This window comes from Pseudorca crassidens, chromosome 16, assembly GCF_039906515.1.
Source record: "Pseudorca crassidens isolate mPseCra1 chromosome 16, mPseCra1.hap1, whole genome shotgun sequence".
In the NCBI taxonomy this organism is placed as follows: domain Eukaryota; kingdom Metazoa; phylum Chordata; class Mammalia; order Artiodactyla; family Delphinidae; genus Pseudorca; species Pseudorca crassidens.
The window spans coordinates 25,940,279-25,955,274 of NC_090311.1; the positions used below are offsets into that span (position 1 = coordinate 25,940,279).

Genomic DNA, 14,996 nt, shown 5'->3' on the forward strand with positions numbered 1-14,996 from the left:
AATAGCATATATCCTAACTTACCTGCTCTAAGAATAAATAATTTCATATCTTATTATTAGAAAATAGTTGTTGAAAAAACACCTCTCATCTGATCACCAAGGCTGATGATATGGAAAGTGATTCACGTGCATTTTGGACAAGGAGTGAACCAAAATATATTCTTAAATTCCTCCACTGAAAACAAACCTTGGGTCAGTAAGGGAAGAGGGAAGTCTTAAAGTTCCCCAGAGCTAAAATAATTAATAACAACAACAACAACAAAGGCTAACATTTGCCAAGTAATTACTATGTGGCAGGCACTGCTCTAAGTGCTTTACAAGTATTAATTCAGTTAACCCTCACAATAACCCTACAGGCTAGGCGCTATTAACCCATTTTACAGATGAGGATACTGAGTTAACTAACTAGTCCAAGGTTATATGGAGGCAGTCTGGCTCCAGAGTCTGCACTCTCAGCAATGCCACTTCCAGGCGTCTCTTCTGGGATGGCCACCACGGAGGGGTGGTAGGTCGGGCATGAAATTAGACTTGTGTACCACACAGCAATTGGCCAACAGCTCCAGGCCACCTGCTTGACATCTTCCAGGGACCACAAACCACTTCCTTCAGCACATGGGCAGGCATTTCTACCCTCCTCTGGCTAGAGGCTCACTGCCCTTGTGTGAATCCTACTCCACAGCAAAGGGAGCAACCAGTTTGCAGACAGGGAGTCTGGAAGCTAAGCCAATTAGAGACCTATAGGCTTTTTAGAAAGTAAACTGAAATGTTCCCCAGGTGCCCATGTTAAGAGTCAGAAGGCACATCTCCAAGGATATACAGAGGGTGCAGGTGAAGAAATGATGTTCACATGTGTGTGGGGAAGTGAGGCCTTGCATGCGCTACTGATGGGAATGTGAACTGATAAAGCCGTTTTGGGGAGCAACTTGGCACTATTGGCCCCAAATTCCAAATGTACATACCCTATAATCCCATAGTCCCCAGTTCCACTTCTAGGAACCTAGCAAACTGCAGAAAGAAATAAGTGCAACAATGTTCACTGCTGCACAGCTTGAAATGGCAATACCTTGGACACAATGTACGTTCATTTATGGAGGGGTAGTCAAATAAATCATGGTCTAAAGTAATTACAGGCATTAAAAAAAAATCAGAGGCATATATGCGATATGAAAAGAAGTCTACAATATATTAAGGTTTTAAAAAAGGTGCATGTTGTTAAAGTACTACATATAAATTATCCCATTTTTGCTTTAAAAACAAATAAAATAAAGAACCCTACCCATACCAACAACTTTATTATTTTATATGTGTGTGGATGTAAGTTTATACATAGGAGTTATATTACTATATCTATAAATTTGCAGCATAAGCAGAAAAACCAAAAATACACAACAAACCACAAACTTTCACTTTTTCCTCTAAGTATTTTTGTATTTCTCTATTATTTACCATTGTTATGAGCGTGTGTCATTTTTGTGTAATTAAAAACTGATGTGAAAAGGTAAAAGGTACCTCAAAGCCCAAAGAAAGGCAGCAATCGGGTCTAAGAAAGGGATTGGAGAGACAGCCAGATTGGTCCTTATGAGAAATCAGGCCGGTGTAGGTGTTCCACTCCCAGCTCCCACCCACAGCAACAGCAGCAAGGGGATTTGCATAATTAAAGACAAGGGACTCAAGAAAAAAAGAAAGAAGTACACAGGATGAACTTCTCACACTGTTCGACTCTATATTCAAGTCCCAAAGAGCTACCGTGCTCCAACATCCTAGTGTAGAAAGACAAATATTAACTTTCTCTCCCAAATAAACCACAAAAGTGTAAATCTGATCAATAAACTAAGCTATGGTGTTTTTCATTGTGTCTGTGTTTGGTTGGGTTTTGATACGATTGGAGTGAAACTGCCAGGTGGAATTTTAGATGAGGAAGATTAATTTTTAAACGGCGAACAAAAAGCAGTATGTACAATTTTGAAAAATATGATTATTTTCTCCACGCACCGCATTTTCTCCATGCACCGCGCGTGTCTCTGATCTGCAAGAATGTGTAACAAAACAGTGTTACAATGTAAGATCTGTCTTGCTCCATATTTAAAAATCAAAACAGAAATGTTCTGATAACTTCACTCTAGGATCCACCTTTCCAAACCACAAATATTCTTGTAACGTCTTACATTCACTCTCATCTCTTCCAAAACAAGTTTAAATTGTTTAAAACACCTAAGATGGTGAATCAAAACTGAGCCGTGGCTCTATGAGGGTGATGACGGCACCAGGAACAGAAGATACACAGCTCATCTGCTTTCCCACAGAAAAAAGTATGGAAAGATGAAAACCAAAAGTAAATAAATCCAGCTATGGGAATGTAGCTGAGTAAGCGAAAGTATCCCCCAAACCCCAAAAACCCCATCCAGGCAAGACTGACAAGTCTGAGAGGATGACCTATTTTAATTCCCACACTGGGAAAGCCCAGAATTGTATCAACAAGCTGCAGAATTCAATAGAATGAGACTTGTTTCCCTTTTCTTTACCTCCCATGTTGCAATGTTCTGGATTTATTTGTATTTCTTTGTTTGTGGTTTCCACATTTGCATGTGGGTTTTTGGCCAGACTTTGCTCCACCTAGTGGAACTTCAAAGGATGGGCCAAAAGGGAGGTGCCCACTGGCAGACCTCAGCCTGTTGTATGCAGCTGAGTGGACAGGTCACCAAGACCCGCTGTCGCCGTTCCCTGTCACCCAGTGGCTGCTCTGTCTGTGTGGTTATAGTGGGGTCGGTGGCCCCAGCAGGGCCCACAGTTGGGGTGGTAGGGCAAGGAATGAACCCACCTGGTCATTGCTCCACCTGGTCCTGATGGTCCCTCAAACGTCAGTCCAGCAACTTAAGGCAAGAAAGAAAGAGGCCCTCAGGTGTACGGATGGCCAGGCATTCAAAAGGCTGTTGGAATTCTGAATCCAAAGCCATCTAACTTACCCACAGCACCCACAGAGTAGCCAGCTTGTGCCCAGCACCCACAGATGAGGGACATCCTGGACCTGGAAGAGAGGGCTCTCCTCCAGACACAGCTCTGGTAAAGTCCAGGACCATCAGCTTCCCTCGTGGCGACCTGGGAACATCTAACGGTTTCTGCAGGCTGAGCGTGCGTGAGAACAAACTAACATTCGTGAGGCCGAAAATGAGAGGAGAGCCAAGATCTGGAATGAGGAAAGGAAAAGTTCTAAGAACATGACTCAGTTCAGATTGGTGGTGGGACCATGGAGTACACAGAAAAGAAAGTGACTGGCCCTCAGGCTTCCACTGGGATGAAGACAAACGTTCTTAAAGTGAAACCACAAAGGCAGACCAAAGTGAGAGGAAAGAAGGTTTAAGATGGGGTGACTTAGGGAGGCTCACCTGCTTACTGAACCACAGACTAAAAAAATGTGCTTTTGTCAAAACAGTTGATGTTGGCTGACGATGATGAGCTGACTGGTAACACATGTCAGCAAATCTGAGAGACATCAGGATTCAGGACACTAAAGCTTTAAACTGTCCCACCTGAAATTTGTCATCAGAGCTTATTTCACACACATCTTTTCATAGGAAGGCTGACCTCAAATCCCACGATACTGGTCAGGAGCTGGTAAGGGGATAGCAAGTACCACACAAGGGTTTCTCCACCTTGGCACTACTGACATTTTGGGGAGGACAATTCTTTGTTGTGGGGGACTACCCTGAGGACATTTAGCAGCACCCCTGGCCTTCATACAACAGATGCCAGTAGTGCTCCTGAGTTACGACAATCAAAAATGTTTCCAGACACTGACAAATGTCCTCAGGCAGGGGCAAAATTGTCTCCAATTGAGAACCACTATTCTACATAGGTTCACCATGAAGAGTTACCTACATAGGTAAAGGATCACAGGGACAAACCTAAACTCAGATATAGAACAGCATCAAGGAAGTCACTTCCAAACTCCCCAAATCTCAGTTTCCGAACCTAGTTTGAGAGTTGACACTAACTTACCAACCACAATGCACTCTTGAGGATCACCAATAAGAATAGCAGTGATAAGTATTATTATATTTAATAACCATGAAGTATATTCCAAAAGCTTTACATATATATCTTTTCAGGTCCCAACAAACCTATAAAGTACGTGCTACTTTTATTTATTTATTTATTTACTTATTTATTTAGGCTGCGTTGGGTCTTCACTGCTGCGTTCAGGCTTTCTCTAGTTGCGGCGAGTGGGGGCTACTCTTTGTTGTGGCGCATCAGGCTTCTCTAGGCGGTGGCTTCTCTTGCTGCGGAGCATGGGTTCTAGGTGTGCGGGCTTCAGTATTTGTGGCATGTGGGCTCTGTAGTTGTGGCTCGTGGGCTCTAGAGCACTGGCTCAGTAGTTGCGGTGCACAGGCTCAGTTGCTCCGCGGCATGTGGGATCTTCCCAGACCAGGGCTCGAACCCATGTCCCCTGCATTGGCAGGTGGATTCTTAACCACTGCACCACCAGGGAAGTCCCTAAAGTATGTGCTATTATTATTCCCATTTTATAGATGAGGAAACTGAGGCACAAAGAGGTTAAAGTAACTTGCTCAAGGATAGTAAGTGGAAGAATCAAGTTTGGAACTCAGGTAATCTGCCCCCAGAGCCCATGACCTCACCACTACATTAGACTATATTCCACCTCCACACTGGAAAACTGTTAGATCTACATTGTCTAACAGGTAGTCAGTAGTCACATGTAGCTATTTACTTTAAATTAAAAACTGAATATCATACCACTTTGGAAAACAGTCTGGCAGTTCCTCAAAAGGTTACACATAGAGTTATCATATGACCCAGCAATTCCACCATTAGGTATATATCCAAGAGAAATGAAAACATATATGTGTACACAAAAACTTGTACACACATGTCCATAGCAGCATTATTCACAATAGCCCAAAAGGGAACACAGCTCAAATGTCCATCAACTGATGAATGGATAAATAAAATGTGGTACATTCATGCAACTGAATATTAACCGGCCATAAAAAGGAATGAAATACTGATACATGTGATGATACACAAATACATCAACATGGAAGAATCTTGAAAACATTATGCTAAGTGAAAGAAGCCAGTTACAAAGGACCACATGGTGTATGATTCCATTTATACAGAATGTCCAGAATGGGCAAATCCAAAGAGACAGAAAGTAGATTAGTGATTGTAGGGGCTGGGGGAGGAGGGGGTGTAATGGGGAAGGGCTGCTAATGGCTATGGGGTTTCTTTGTGGGGTGATGAAAATGTTCTAAAATCAGATAGTGGTGATGGTCACACAACCCTCTGACTCACTAAAAAAACATTTTCTGTACACTTTAAGAGGATGAATCTTTTGGCATGTGAATTATAACTCAATAAAGGTGATACAAAAAATTAAATGCCATTAAAAATTCAGTTCCAGGACTTCCCTGGTGATCCAGTGGTTAAGAATCCGCCTTCCAATGCAGGGGATGTGGGTTCAATCCCTGGTCGGGGAACTAAGATCCCACATGCCAAGGGGCTACTACTGAGCCCATGCACCACATCTAGAGAGAAGCCCACGTGCAGCAAGGAAGAGCCCAGCACCGCAACAAACGATCCTGCATGTTGCAATAAGACCTGACGCAGCCAAAAATTAATTAATTAATTAATTAAAAATTCGGTTCCTTAGTTATCCTAGCCACATTTCAAGGACTCAATAGCCACATGTGGCTACGTGGCTACAAAATGGACAGCACAGATATAGATGATTTCCAACATCACAGAAAGTTCTACTGTCAGCAGAATTTCGACAAATGGATAAAAGCCCTCCTTATCGTCTAATTGCAGCTCACCTTTCAAGTCTCAAGCTATTCTCACAGTCCTCTGCACACCCACAGGCAAAGCTTCCACCACAGACTATGTGCCCCTTCTAAAAGCTCCATTTTCACTCTTTCATGCCGGAATAAACTTTCCCCCTTCCTAGTCCACAGACATCCTACCTATCCTTATCAACCTTGAAAGCCCTGTCCAAATGCCTCTCCCTCTATGAAACCTTCCCTAAATCCCCACCTTCCCCCAGCCCTAGCCGTTGTTCCCACCATCCTTTGCTTGCACTTCCATTACAGCGCTGATCCCTCCAGATTACATATCAGTGGATATTATCTGTCTTTCCCACAGGATTATTAGCTCCTTGAGGACAGGGATTCTGCTACTTGTTTGAGGGTTCCCAGTGCCTAGGAATAATAATAGCCTGCTGCAAAGAATGAACATTTTGGTAAACGTCTGTTGGATTCTACTCAAAGGATTTACAGCAACTCATGGTGTTAACTTTAGACAATTGCTCACTTTGGTGTATAAAACAGACTAAGAAAGTGAAAGAAAGAGGGTAAGAATCTGAAAGTCTCATATCCCACTATTCTACAAGGAATAAGGGTGGTCACACTGAAATGCCATATTTAGGAAAGAAGAGTGGAGCAGGGCTTCTGGACTGAAAACTGGGGCAATGGAGGAGAGTAAAGGTGGGGCGGAAGGAGTATAGTATTGGAGGGTGTGAGGGGAAGAAAAAATATCATGAACCAGGGCCCCCTTCCAACTCAAAGTTTTAAGCATGGAAGAGGAAGGGCAAGGACTGCATCTCTACAGATCTGTGCCCAGCCCATCGGCTGGATCACTTTATTGAAAAAGACATTTCTCCTAAAACTTTACTTTAAATACTACAGTCAGATTTTTCTGTTGAATCTAACCAACAAGAGAAAGAAAGAAACTCCGCATATCCCATCATAATTTAACTGGAAGAGACAAATGCCAAGGCCTTACTGTTTGGAGACTCTATTGCTTTTTTATTCTCTATGGATTCAAGGAATCACATCTGAGTTGCAATGACCCATAGGAGAATTAAGTCTAAGTTCCTAATCACAGAATGGAGTTAAACTGATGAAATTATTTGGGTCAGGATGGCAAGAAAACTGTTCTAGTGCAGAGCTGGAACCAGGGAAAGCAAGCTGCCTAATATCATATATTTGATATTAAATGCATGTGTAAAACAAAGATTGTATTATGAAAAAGAATATATGTATATACATACATATATACATATATATATAACTGAATCACTTTGCTGTACACCAGAAATTAACACATTGTAAATTAACTATACTTTAATTAAAAAAAAAAAGACTGGGCTTCCCTGGTGGCGCAGTGGTTGAGAGTCCGCCTGCCGATGCAGGGGACACAGGTTCGTGCCCAGGTCCGGGAAGATCCCACATGCCGCGGAGCGGATGGGTCCGTGAGCCATGGCCGCTGAGCCTGCGCATCCAGAGCCTGTGCTCTGCAACGGGAGAGGCCACAACAGTGAGAGGCCCGTGTACCACAAAAAAAAAAAAAAAAAAAAAAAAGACTGTACTTGATAGAGACATTTCAAGGGAAAAAAATGCAGTGAGGTACCCATACAATTTTCAATACAGACGGAGTACAGAGAGTCCTCCTCAATTCGGAGCTAGCTAGAAGCCACTTGTTGAAATACGGACAGTGAGTACCTGAAGTACATCCTAAGCCAAAATGGTCTCTAAATTTTTTTTCCTTCACTGATTTCTGCAAGCCAAAAATCAACAAAAACAAAAACAAAACAAAATCTAAATTGACTAAATTGTGGCGGATTCAGAATTAATAATTATAGAGTAACTTCCATTCCAAAGGTTAAAATTCAAAACACAATTCTCACTATAGATACTGAGACTCGGCTAGAGAAAGAGACAGGCTATGAGATGGGGTTAGGAGTGTTAGGGGGAAGGGGGTTAGAAGGAGAGAGCCTACTCATTTTAAAAACTTTCCCTTCTCTGCAGGAACTGTAACCACATAATAGCTGCTGGCCAGTGCTAGCATCCATTCAAATGGACCAAAGTACAAAAGCCACCCTGTCCCCCAAGTAAGTATCGAAAGTGCCAGAGAAATGATAACAAAACGGTCTGTGATCCACAAGCTGCAATTAGGGCATGACACTGAAGATCCCCACCCAAACCTTCTCTCCACGTCCCAGGCTTCCATGACCTGGGAAGGAACCTCCACTTTCCATCCTTCCTGCTAAAGAAATGGATCTGGTTCCCACCGCTGCTCTCCAATGGGGAGATGTAGTCCACAGGCCCAGGGCACCCACCTCAAAAGGCTCCAAAGCCTGCACCATTCCTAAATCAACCCCCTAGCAATGTTAATTACTTGTTATTGGAAACAGCCTTTAAAGATACTTACAGAAAGGCGCAGGTGCAAAGGAAAAGCAACAGTTTGTTCTATATTTTATTCTCTCAACATCTATATCTTAGCTTTGTAACTTTTCTAATAAAGGAAATTTATTTCTCTTGCCACTTCATGATTTTAACTGAGAAAACAAAGAACCTCAACAAAGCCTAAAACAGAAGAGCCCCAGCCCTAGAAAAAGGAATGTACTGGGACAGAAAATGAGCTCTATTCCTTTCACATGTTATTTCCAATAAACATAAATATATTCTTTGGGAAAAGCAGATGATACGTCCACAGATAAATGAATAAACAAATTATGGAACACAACGGAGTATTATTCAGCCATAAAAAGGAATGAATTACATGCTACAACATGGATAAACCTTGAGAACATTATGCTAAGGGAGAGACACCAGATACAAAAGGTTAAAAAACAAAAAAAAAGCCAGATACAAAAGGTATTGTAAGATTCCATTTATATGAAATATCCTCAATAGATAAATCCATAGACATGTAAAGCAGACTGGTGGTTGCCAAGGGCTGGGGGAAGGGGGAACAGGGAGGAACTGCTTGTACAGGGTTTTCTCCCCAGGTGATAAAATGTTTTGGAACTAGACAGAGGCAGTGGTTGCTCAATATTGCGAATGCACTAAACACCACTGAATTGTTCACTTTAAAATGGTTAAACGGTTTTAAACAGTTTATATAAAGTTCATCTCACCTGAAAAATTAATGTTTTAAATAGAGGATACTAATGGGCATAACATGATGCTCATAAACTCCTAGGAAAAAAGATAAGGCTTTTTGCTGGCATTCTGCTTCTACTCTTGACCACAACACAAAGTTCAAGTGCTAAGCTGTACAGAGTCTGCCATCTTGCTCTGTGTGTGTCTGTATATGCCCTTCTGAAAAGACACTGAAGGGAACAGAAACTGAAGAAAATAGAATGGTAAAGCCTTGCCAAATGCAAGGAAGGGAAGGAGGGGTGATTCCCCCCTACTGCACCCCACCCAACCTGGCGCCAGGAGTAACGCTCCCATTTGGGTTTCGAAATGCCAGCGGCGCTAAAATCAGCACAAGCCACTTAGCAAGAAAAGCTGGGGTGCTCCATTTGTTGCCCGTATTGGCATCAGCACGACCCTTTGCTCAAAACCCGCAGCTGGCCCAGATCAGCATCAGTGACCGGCTCCCCAGGCCAGCCAACCTGATAGTAAGAGCTTGTTACACCTCAAGTGTGCCCTGCTGCTGAGCGGTCCCAGTCTACTTCATCTCACTTGCCTTCCAAGAGTCCTGCCTCCAACACCAGTAAAAATGGGGCCAAGAGGCCCCTACAACTTTCCCAGGTCCAGCTTGAAATAGATATCCTCTCAGCCAGCCCCTCCTCCCTCTCAAGCCCGCTCAATAACCCACGTACCCCTACCCGCACAGACATACACGCGGCATCGCTGCTTTGGAGACCTGCTCCACTGGAGGACACGAATGCACCCCACATGACCCCGCTTGCGCCACTATCCAGTCACAGTCATGCCAGCCCACCTGACCTAACTGCCGTCTCAAAGGCCCCTCACTCTCTTGGCACCATGCCTCTGCCACCTCCGTGATACCAAAACCGTCACAGGTGTCCCTCAGCTAAACACCGACGCCCCCTTAGACCCTGTCCACTCCAGGCATGGGTGCCCCTCTCGGGACCCCGCAACTCTTGGCAACAACATTCCTTCAGCCCCCTCCAGCCAGGCCTCGACGCCCCCCAGGCCCCAGCCTGGCCCGGACACCCCCTCCCCCTTACCTGCGGGGGTTCAGCCCTGGCTGACAGGGGGCTGGGCAGCGCCTGGAGGAGCAGGAGCGCCATGCCACCCAGGAGCCTTCTCCTCTCCATCCCCCTCCTGCTCCTGCTCCTCCGCCACGGCGCCGCCACCTCCCTCCTCCTCCTCCCTCTCCTCCTCTTCCCTCTTCTTCCTTCTTCCCTTCTTTTCCTGTTTCACTCTCCCCTCCCGCTTCCGGCTCCGCTCCACCCCGCCCCAGCCCAAACGCCCTCCCAGACACTTGGATGGTTCTCCAATTCCAGCGCGTCATTGGCCCTTGCCCTTCGTCCATTGGTCAAGAAAGATGTCGATCAAATAGAAGTCCCGCCCCCTCGCGGAGACAGAAAACTGGAGAAATCCAGCCAATGGAAAGTAGGAGGAACCCGGGCCATCTTGAGTGCTACGAGGCGGCGTAAATGCGTCCCGCAGCGCAGAGAGTGGCGGAAGCAGCTCTGATCAGGGGCGGGGCCATCCAAGACGTTGAGTTGAAAAGTCTAATTCTGGTGCCACCATCTTGAATGTGGCGGAAGTACTAGATTTCCACAGTTTAGCAAAGAAAAGAAAAGGGGTATGGTAATTCCAAAGGGTGTTGGAAAATAAGTTACTTTTATAAAGTAACCTGGCACTCTTAAAAAAGACAACTGCAGAGACTTCCCTGGCGGTCCAGTGGTTAAGACTCCACGCTGCCAATGCAGGGGCCCCGGTTTGATCCCTGGTCAGGGACCTAGGATCCCACGTCCTGTGTGGGTGGCACTGCCAAAAAGTAAAAAGTAAAAACAAAAAAGACAACTGCAATCTAAAAAGCTTTTGATGTCTTTTGTCTTTAAGCACAGCCCCAGTACCAGAGTCCCTCTCAAACTGCTCAGGCAGTATCTTCGGTCACTTTGAATTCCTATGAGATAGTATCTTTACCTGAAGCACAGTGCTTTGTCACCCCAAGTTCGAGGGGTGAAATTCTACTGACTCTTCCTCAGAAACAGCTGTGAAATCCACCCCCACTGCTTCAATCCATGTTCTCATTTTCTGGCTAAATACAAACGGTCTCCCTGCTGTCCTGCCAGTTGCTAATTCTTCCCTCTTGAATTTCTCTCACATATCACAGCAGGGGTGTTCAACCACCTAAAACCAAATATTATCGTCTCAGGGCTTCCCCTCTCAAAATACTTCAACTACCTACAGGATTTATTGTCCAAACTTATCAGTATGGTGGTCCTTTCTGCGTCCTCGTCCCTGCGTATTTTTTTTTCACACCTGCATACTTCTTTATCTCACCTACTGCCACTACATTTCCCACACATTCTGCTCACACCCAACAGATAAGAGATCCCCAATGAACTGTGCTATACAATACATTTAACTTCATTTACACATTACACATACAGTTTCCCGTTTAAAATTCCTAGTTCTCATCCCCTGGTTTCTTCTTCTGAATTCACATAACACTTATCACACAGTGTATCTAATCTACAATTTCTGCCTGCCTGACCCCTCCGACTAAATTTTTAGCTTTTTGTATGGCACACCAGGTCTTATTCATTTTTTAAACAAATCCCTACACCCTGTACATGGCCCAACTGTGAGCTCAATCAATATTGGGAAAATAAACGAACAGATGAAGAACTGCTGCAGAAAAGCCAGCTGCCTGTAGCTGCCAATTCCCCCTCAAAAACCCGCCAAAGCATTTTAGAGCCGAGCCCAGTCTAGCCCATAGCTGAACCCAAAGGAAGTTTGTTCTTGGCTTAAATGGTGGCAAAGTGGGAAACAGGTAAGAGTGAAAAAAATCGGTTCTGTCTCTGTCTTGATCCTGCTTTCCCAAGTGCTGCACAGGGTGACAAGTATTTTTGCCAGTCTTAAATTTCTTAGAATTTCATCCATTCCACAATCAACCTCCCTAGGGGTGAATAAAAGATTGAGTATTAGGCAGGGACCACATTATTTTCTTAGCACAGGGTCTCAATCCCAGCCTCAAGGAGTTGTAAGTCCTCTATATAAAAGCCAGGTATCACAGATAGCCAAAAAGCACATGAAAAGATGCTTAACATCATTAATTATTAGAGAAATGCAAATCAAAACTACAATGAGGGATCACCTCAGACCGGTCAGAATGGCCATCATCAAAAAATCTACAAACTAGGGCTTCCCTGGTGTCGCAGTGGTTGAGAGTCCACCTGCCGATACAGGGGACACGGGTTCGTGCCCCGGTCCGGGAAGATCCCACATGCCGCGGAGCGGCTGGGCCCGTGCGCCATGGCCGCTGAGCCTGCACATCCGGAGCCTGTGCTCCACAACGGGAGAAGCCACGACAGTGAGAGGCCCGCGTACCGCAAAAAAAAAAAAAAAATCTACAAACTATAAATGCTGGAGAGGGTGTGGAGAAAAGGGAACCCTCCTACACTCTTGGTGGGAATGTAAATTGGTACAGTCACTATGGAGAACAGTAGCGAGGTTCCTTAGAAAACTAAAAATAGAACTACCATATGACCCAGCAATCCCACTACTGGGCACATACCCAAAGAAAACCATAATTTGAAAAGATACATGCACCCCAGTGTTCACTGCAGCACTACTTACAATAGCCAGGACATGGAAGCAACCTAAATGTCCATCAACAGAGGAATGCATAAAGAAGACACGATGTGTATATATATATATATATATATATATATATAATGGAATATTACTCAGCCATGAAAAAGAACAAAACAATGCCATTTGCAGCAACATGGATGGACCTAGAGATTGTCATACTGAGTGAAGTCAGATATGGAAAGACAAATACCATATGACATAAAAATTTAATACCCATTAATGGAAGGCAACATAATCCAAATAGCCTTCAAGTTAACATACGTAATGTCAAGCAGACAGTAAAAAATTACTAGATATGTACAGAAGCAGAAAAATATTATAATCAGGAAAAATTAGTTAACATAACTGACACCAAGATGATTTAGATAAATAAATAGCTACGAATAACTTTGTCAGCTATTGAAAGTATGCATGAATCTTGAAGGACAAGATAGATATAATAAGAAAACATCTGAGGAATCTCAGCAGAGAAAGGAAAACTAAAACAACCCAAAAAATCATTAGAAGTTCTGGAACTGAAAGTACAATAGCTGATATAAAAGAAAAAAAAAGTTCTGATGGGTTTAACACAAGAATGAAAATAAGAAAAAAAAAAGTTAATGAATTTGAAGGTAGATTATTTAAATTGATTTACTTTGAAGAACAGAAAGAAAAAATAAAAAGATTGAAGAACTTTACTATACCTCAGTGACTTTTGGGACAAAAACTAGGAAAAGAACCCTCACCAGAAACCAGATTTGCTAGAACCTTGATTATGGACTTATAGCACATGAGAAAATACATGTCTCTTGTTCAAGCCACTCAAAAAAAAAAAAAAATACCATATGACATCGCTTATATGTGGAATCTAAAAAAAAAGAGTACAAATGAACAGAAGGGTACAAAACAGAAGTCAAGTCACAGATGTAGAAAACAAACTTATGGTTACCAGGGGATAAGGGGTGGGGAGGGATAAATTGGGAGATTGGGATTGACGTGTACACACTACTATATATAAAATAGATAACTAATAAGAACCTACTGTATAGCACAGGGAACTCTACTCAATACTCTGTAATGGCCTATATGGGAAAAGAACCTAAAAAAAGAGTGGATATATGTATATCTAAAACTGATTCACTTTGCTGTACACCTGAAACTAATGCAACACTGTAAATCAACTATACTCCAAAAAAATTAAAAAAAAAAGAAAAAGCCAGGTATCATCATCATTAGGAAACACCAATGGTTTCAATTTGGAAAACAGAGGGAATTTTGTCCTGACTTCCTTTACTCCCTTTACCCGAGGGCTTGAACTGAGCTACTGGACAGGACAAACACTACACCCTGCTCAGTCTGGATGAGCACTTCTCACACCAAGGCATTTTAGTCACCCTAATCACTTCTTTCCACATCCCGCAGGAGCCAAATCAAAGAAAGCAGAGAGGTCTTACAAGATAGAGCTGAGATGCGGTTTGAGTGAACTATTTTTAATCTGCCTCTGGACTGCAATCACTATCTACTCCAGACTTTTCCAAAAGGGTAATTGTCTATAAAGAGAGGAGGAATGCCAGGAGGTTTAAGGAGCTGGGAAAGAAAGGAGAAGATCGTGGATTCTTGAGAGAATATCAGTTCAGAATTGCTTCCAAGCTCCGGCTAGCTCTGGTAATGTTTTTCCTATTTGCCTTTGGAAATGAGCAAAGCTTAAGGCAGATCTCCTGTCCTAAGGAAGCCAGCTCCGAGACACAGACTTTTCTGCTCAGACATCAGCCAAAATTAAATTGTACACGTTACAGAATAGATGAACTTTGAAAATATTATGCTAAGTGAAAAAAGTCAGACATAGAAGGCCACATACTGTGTGATTCCATCTACATGAAATGTCCAGAATAGGTAAATGCATAGAGACAGAAGATAAATTAGGGGCTGCAAGGGGCTGGGGGATGAGGGTAATGAGTAACTACTAAGGAGTACAGTTTCTTTCAGGGGTAATGAAAATATTCTGGAATTAGGGAGTAATGACAGCTGCACAACATCGTGAGCATGCTAAGAAACACTGAACTGTACGCTTTAAAAGGATGAATTTTATGTCACGTGAATTATATTTTAATTTTTTTAAATGGGGGGAAAATCAAATTGCAGCCGGTACCCTGACCTCAGGGAGGAGGCCCTTTCCCTTTAGAGCAGTGGTCCTTCAAAGGGGTCCCCAGACTGACAGAATCAGCATCACTGGGAAACTGCCAGAAATACAAATTCACCGGCTCCAACCCAGACCCACATAATTAGAAATTCTAGGAATGAGGCCCTATAATCCATGTTTTGAGAAGCCCTCCAGGCGAACCTCATGCATGTTCTTAAGGACCATTACTCCAGAGCAGGGGAAACTCTTTGTGTAAAGGGCCAGACAGTAAATAT

The 14,996-nt window shown here is 43.2% G+C and overlaps 1 protein-coding gene across 5 annotated transcripts in view; it reads right to left on the reverse strand.

Annotated features, from left to right (window-relative positions):
• WBP1L (WW domain binding protein 1 like) overlaps nucleotides 1-14,996 on the reverse strand; it is a 67,539-nt gene that overhangs the window by 48,530 nt on the left and 4,013 nt on the right. For 2 of the 5 annotated variants that reach the window (XM_067709530.1, XM_067709533.1), the window contains exon 1: nucleotides 9,998-10,199. The exons of 1 other annotated variant lie outside the window; for it this stretch is intronic. In XM_067709530.1, the coding sequence (XP_067565631.1) occupies nucleotides 9,998-10,087 (90 nt within the window). In that variant the 5' untranslated portion in view covers nucleotides 10,088-10,199. Of the gene's footprint in view, nucleotides 1-1,992; nucleotides 2,027-2,818; nucleotides 2,871-2,963; nucleotides 3,185-9,997; nucleotides 10,200-14,996 lie in introns of those variants that run through there. 2 more of the 5 variants (XM_067709534.1, XM_067709535.1) reach the window with 2 other exon arrangements.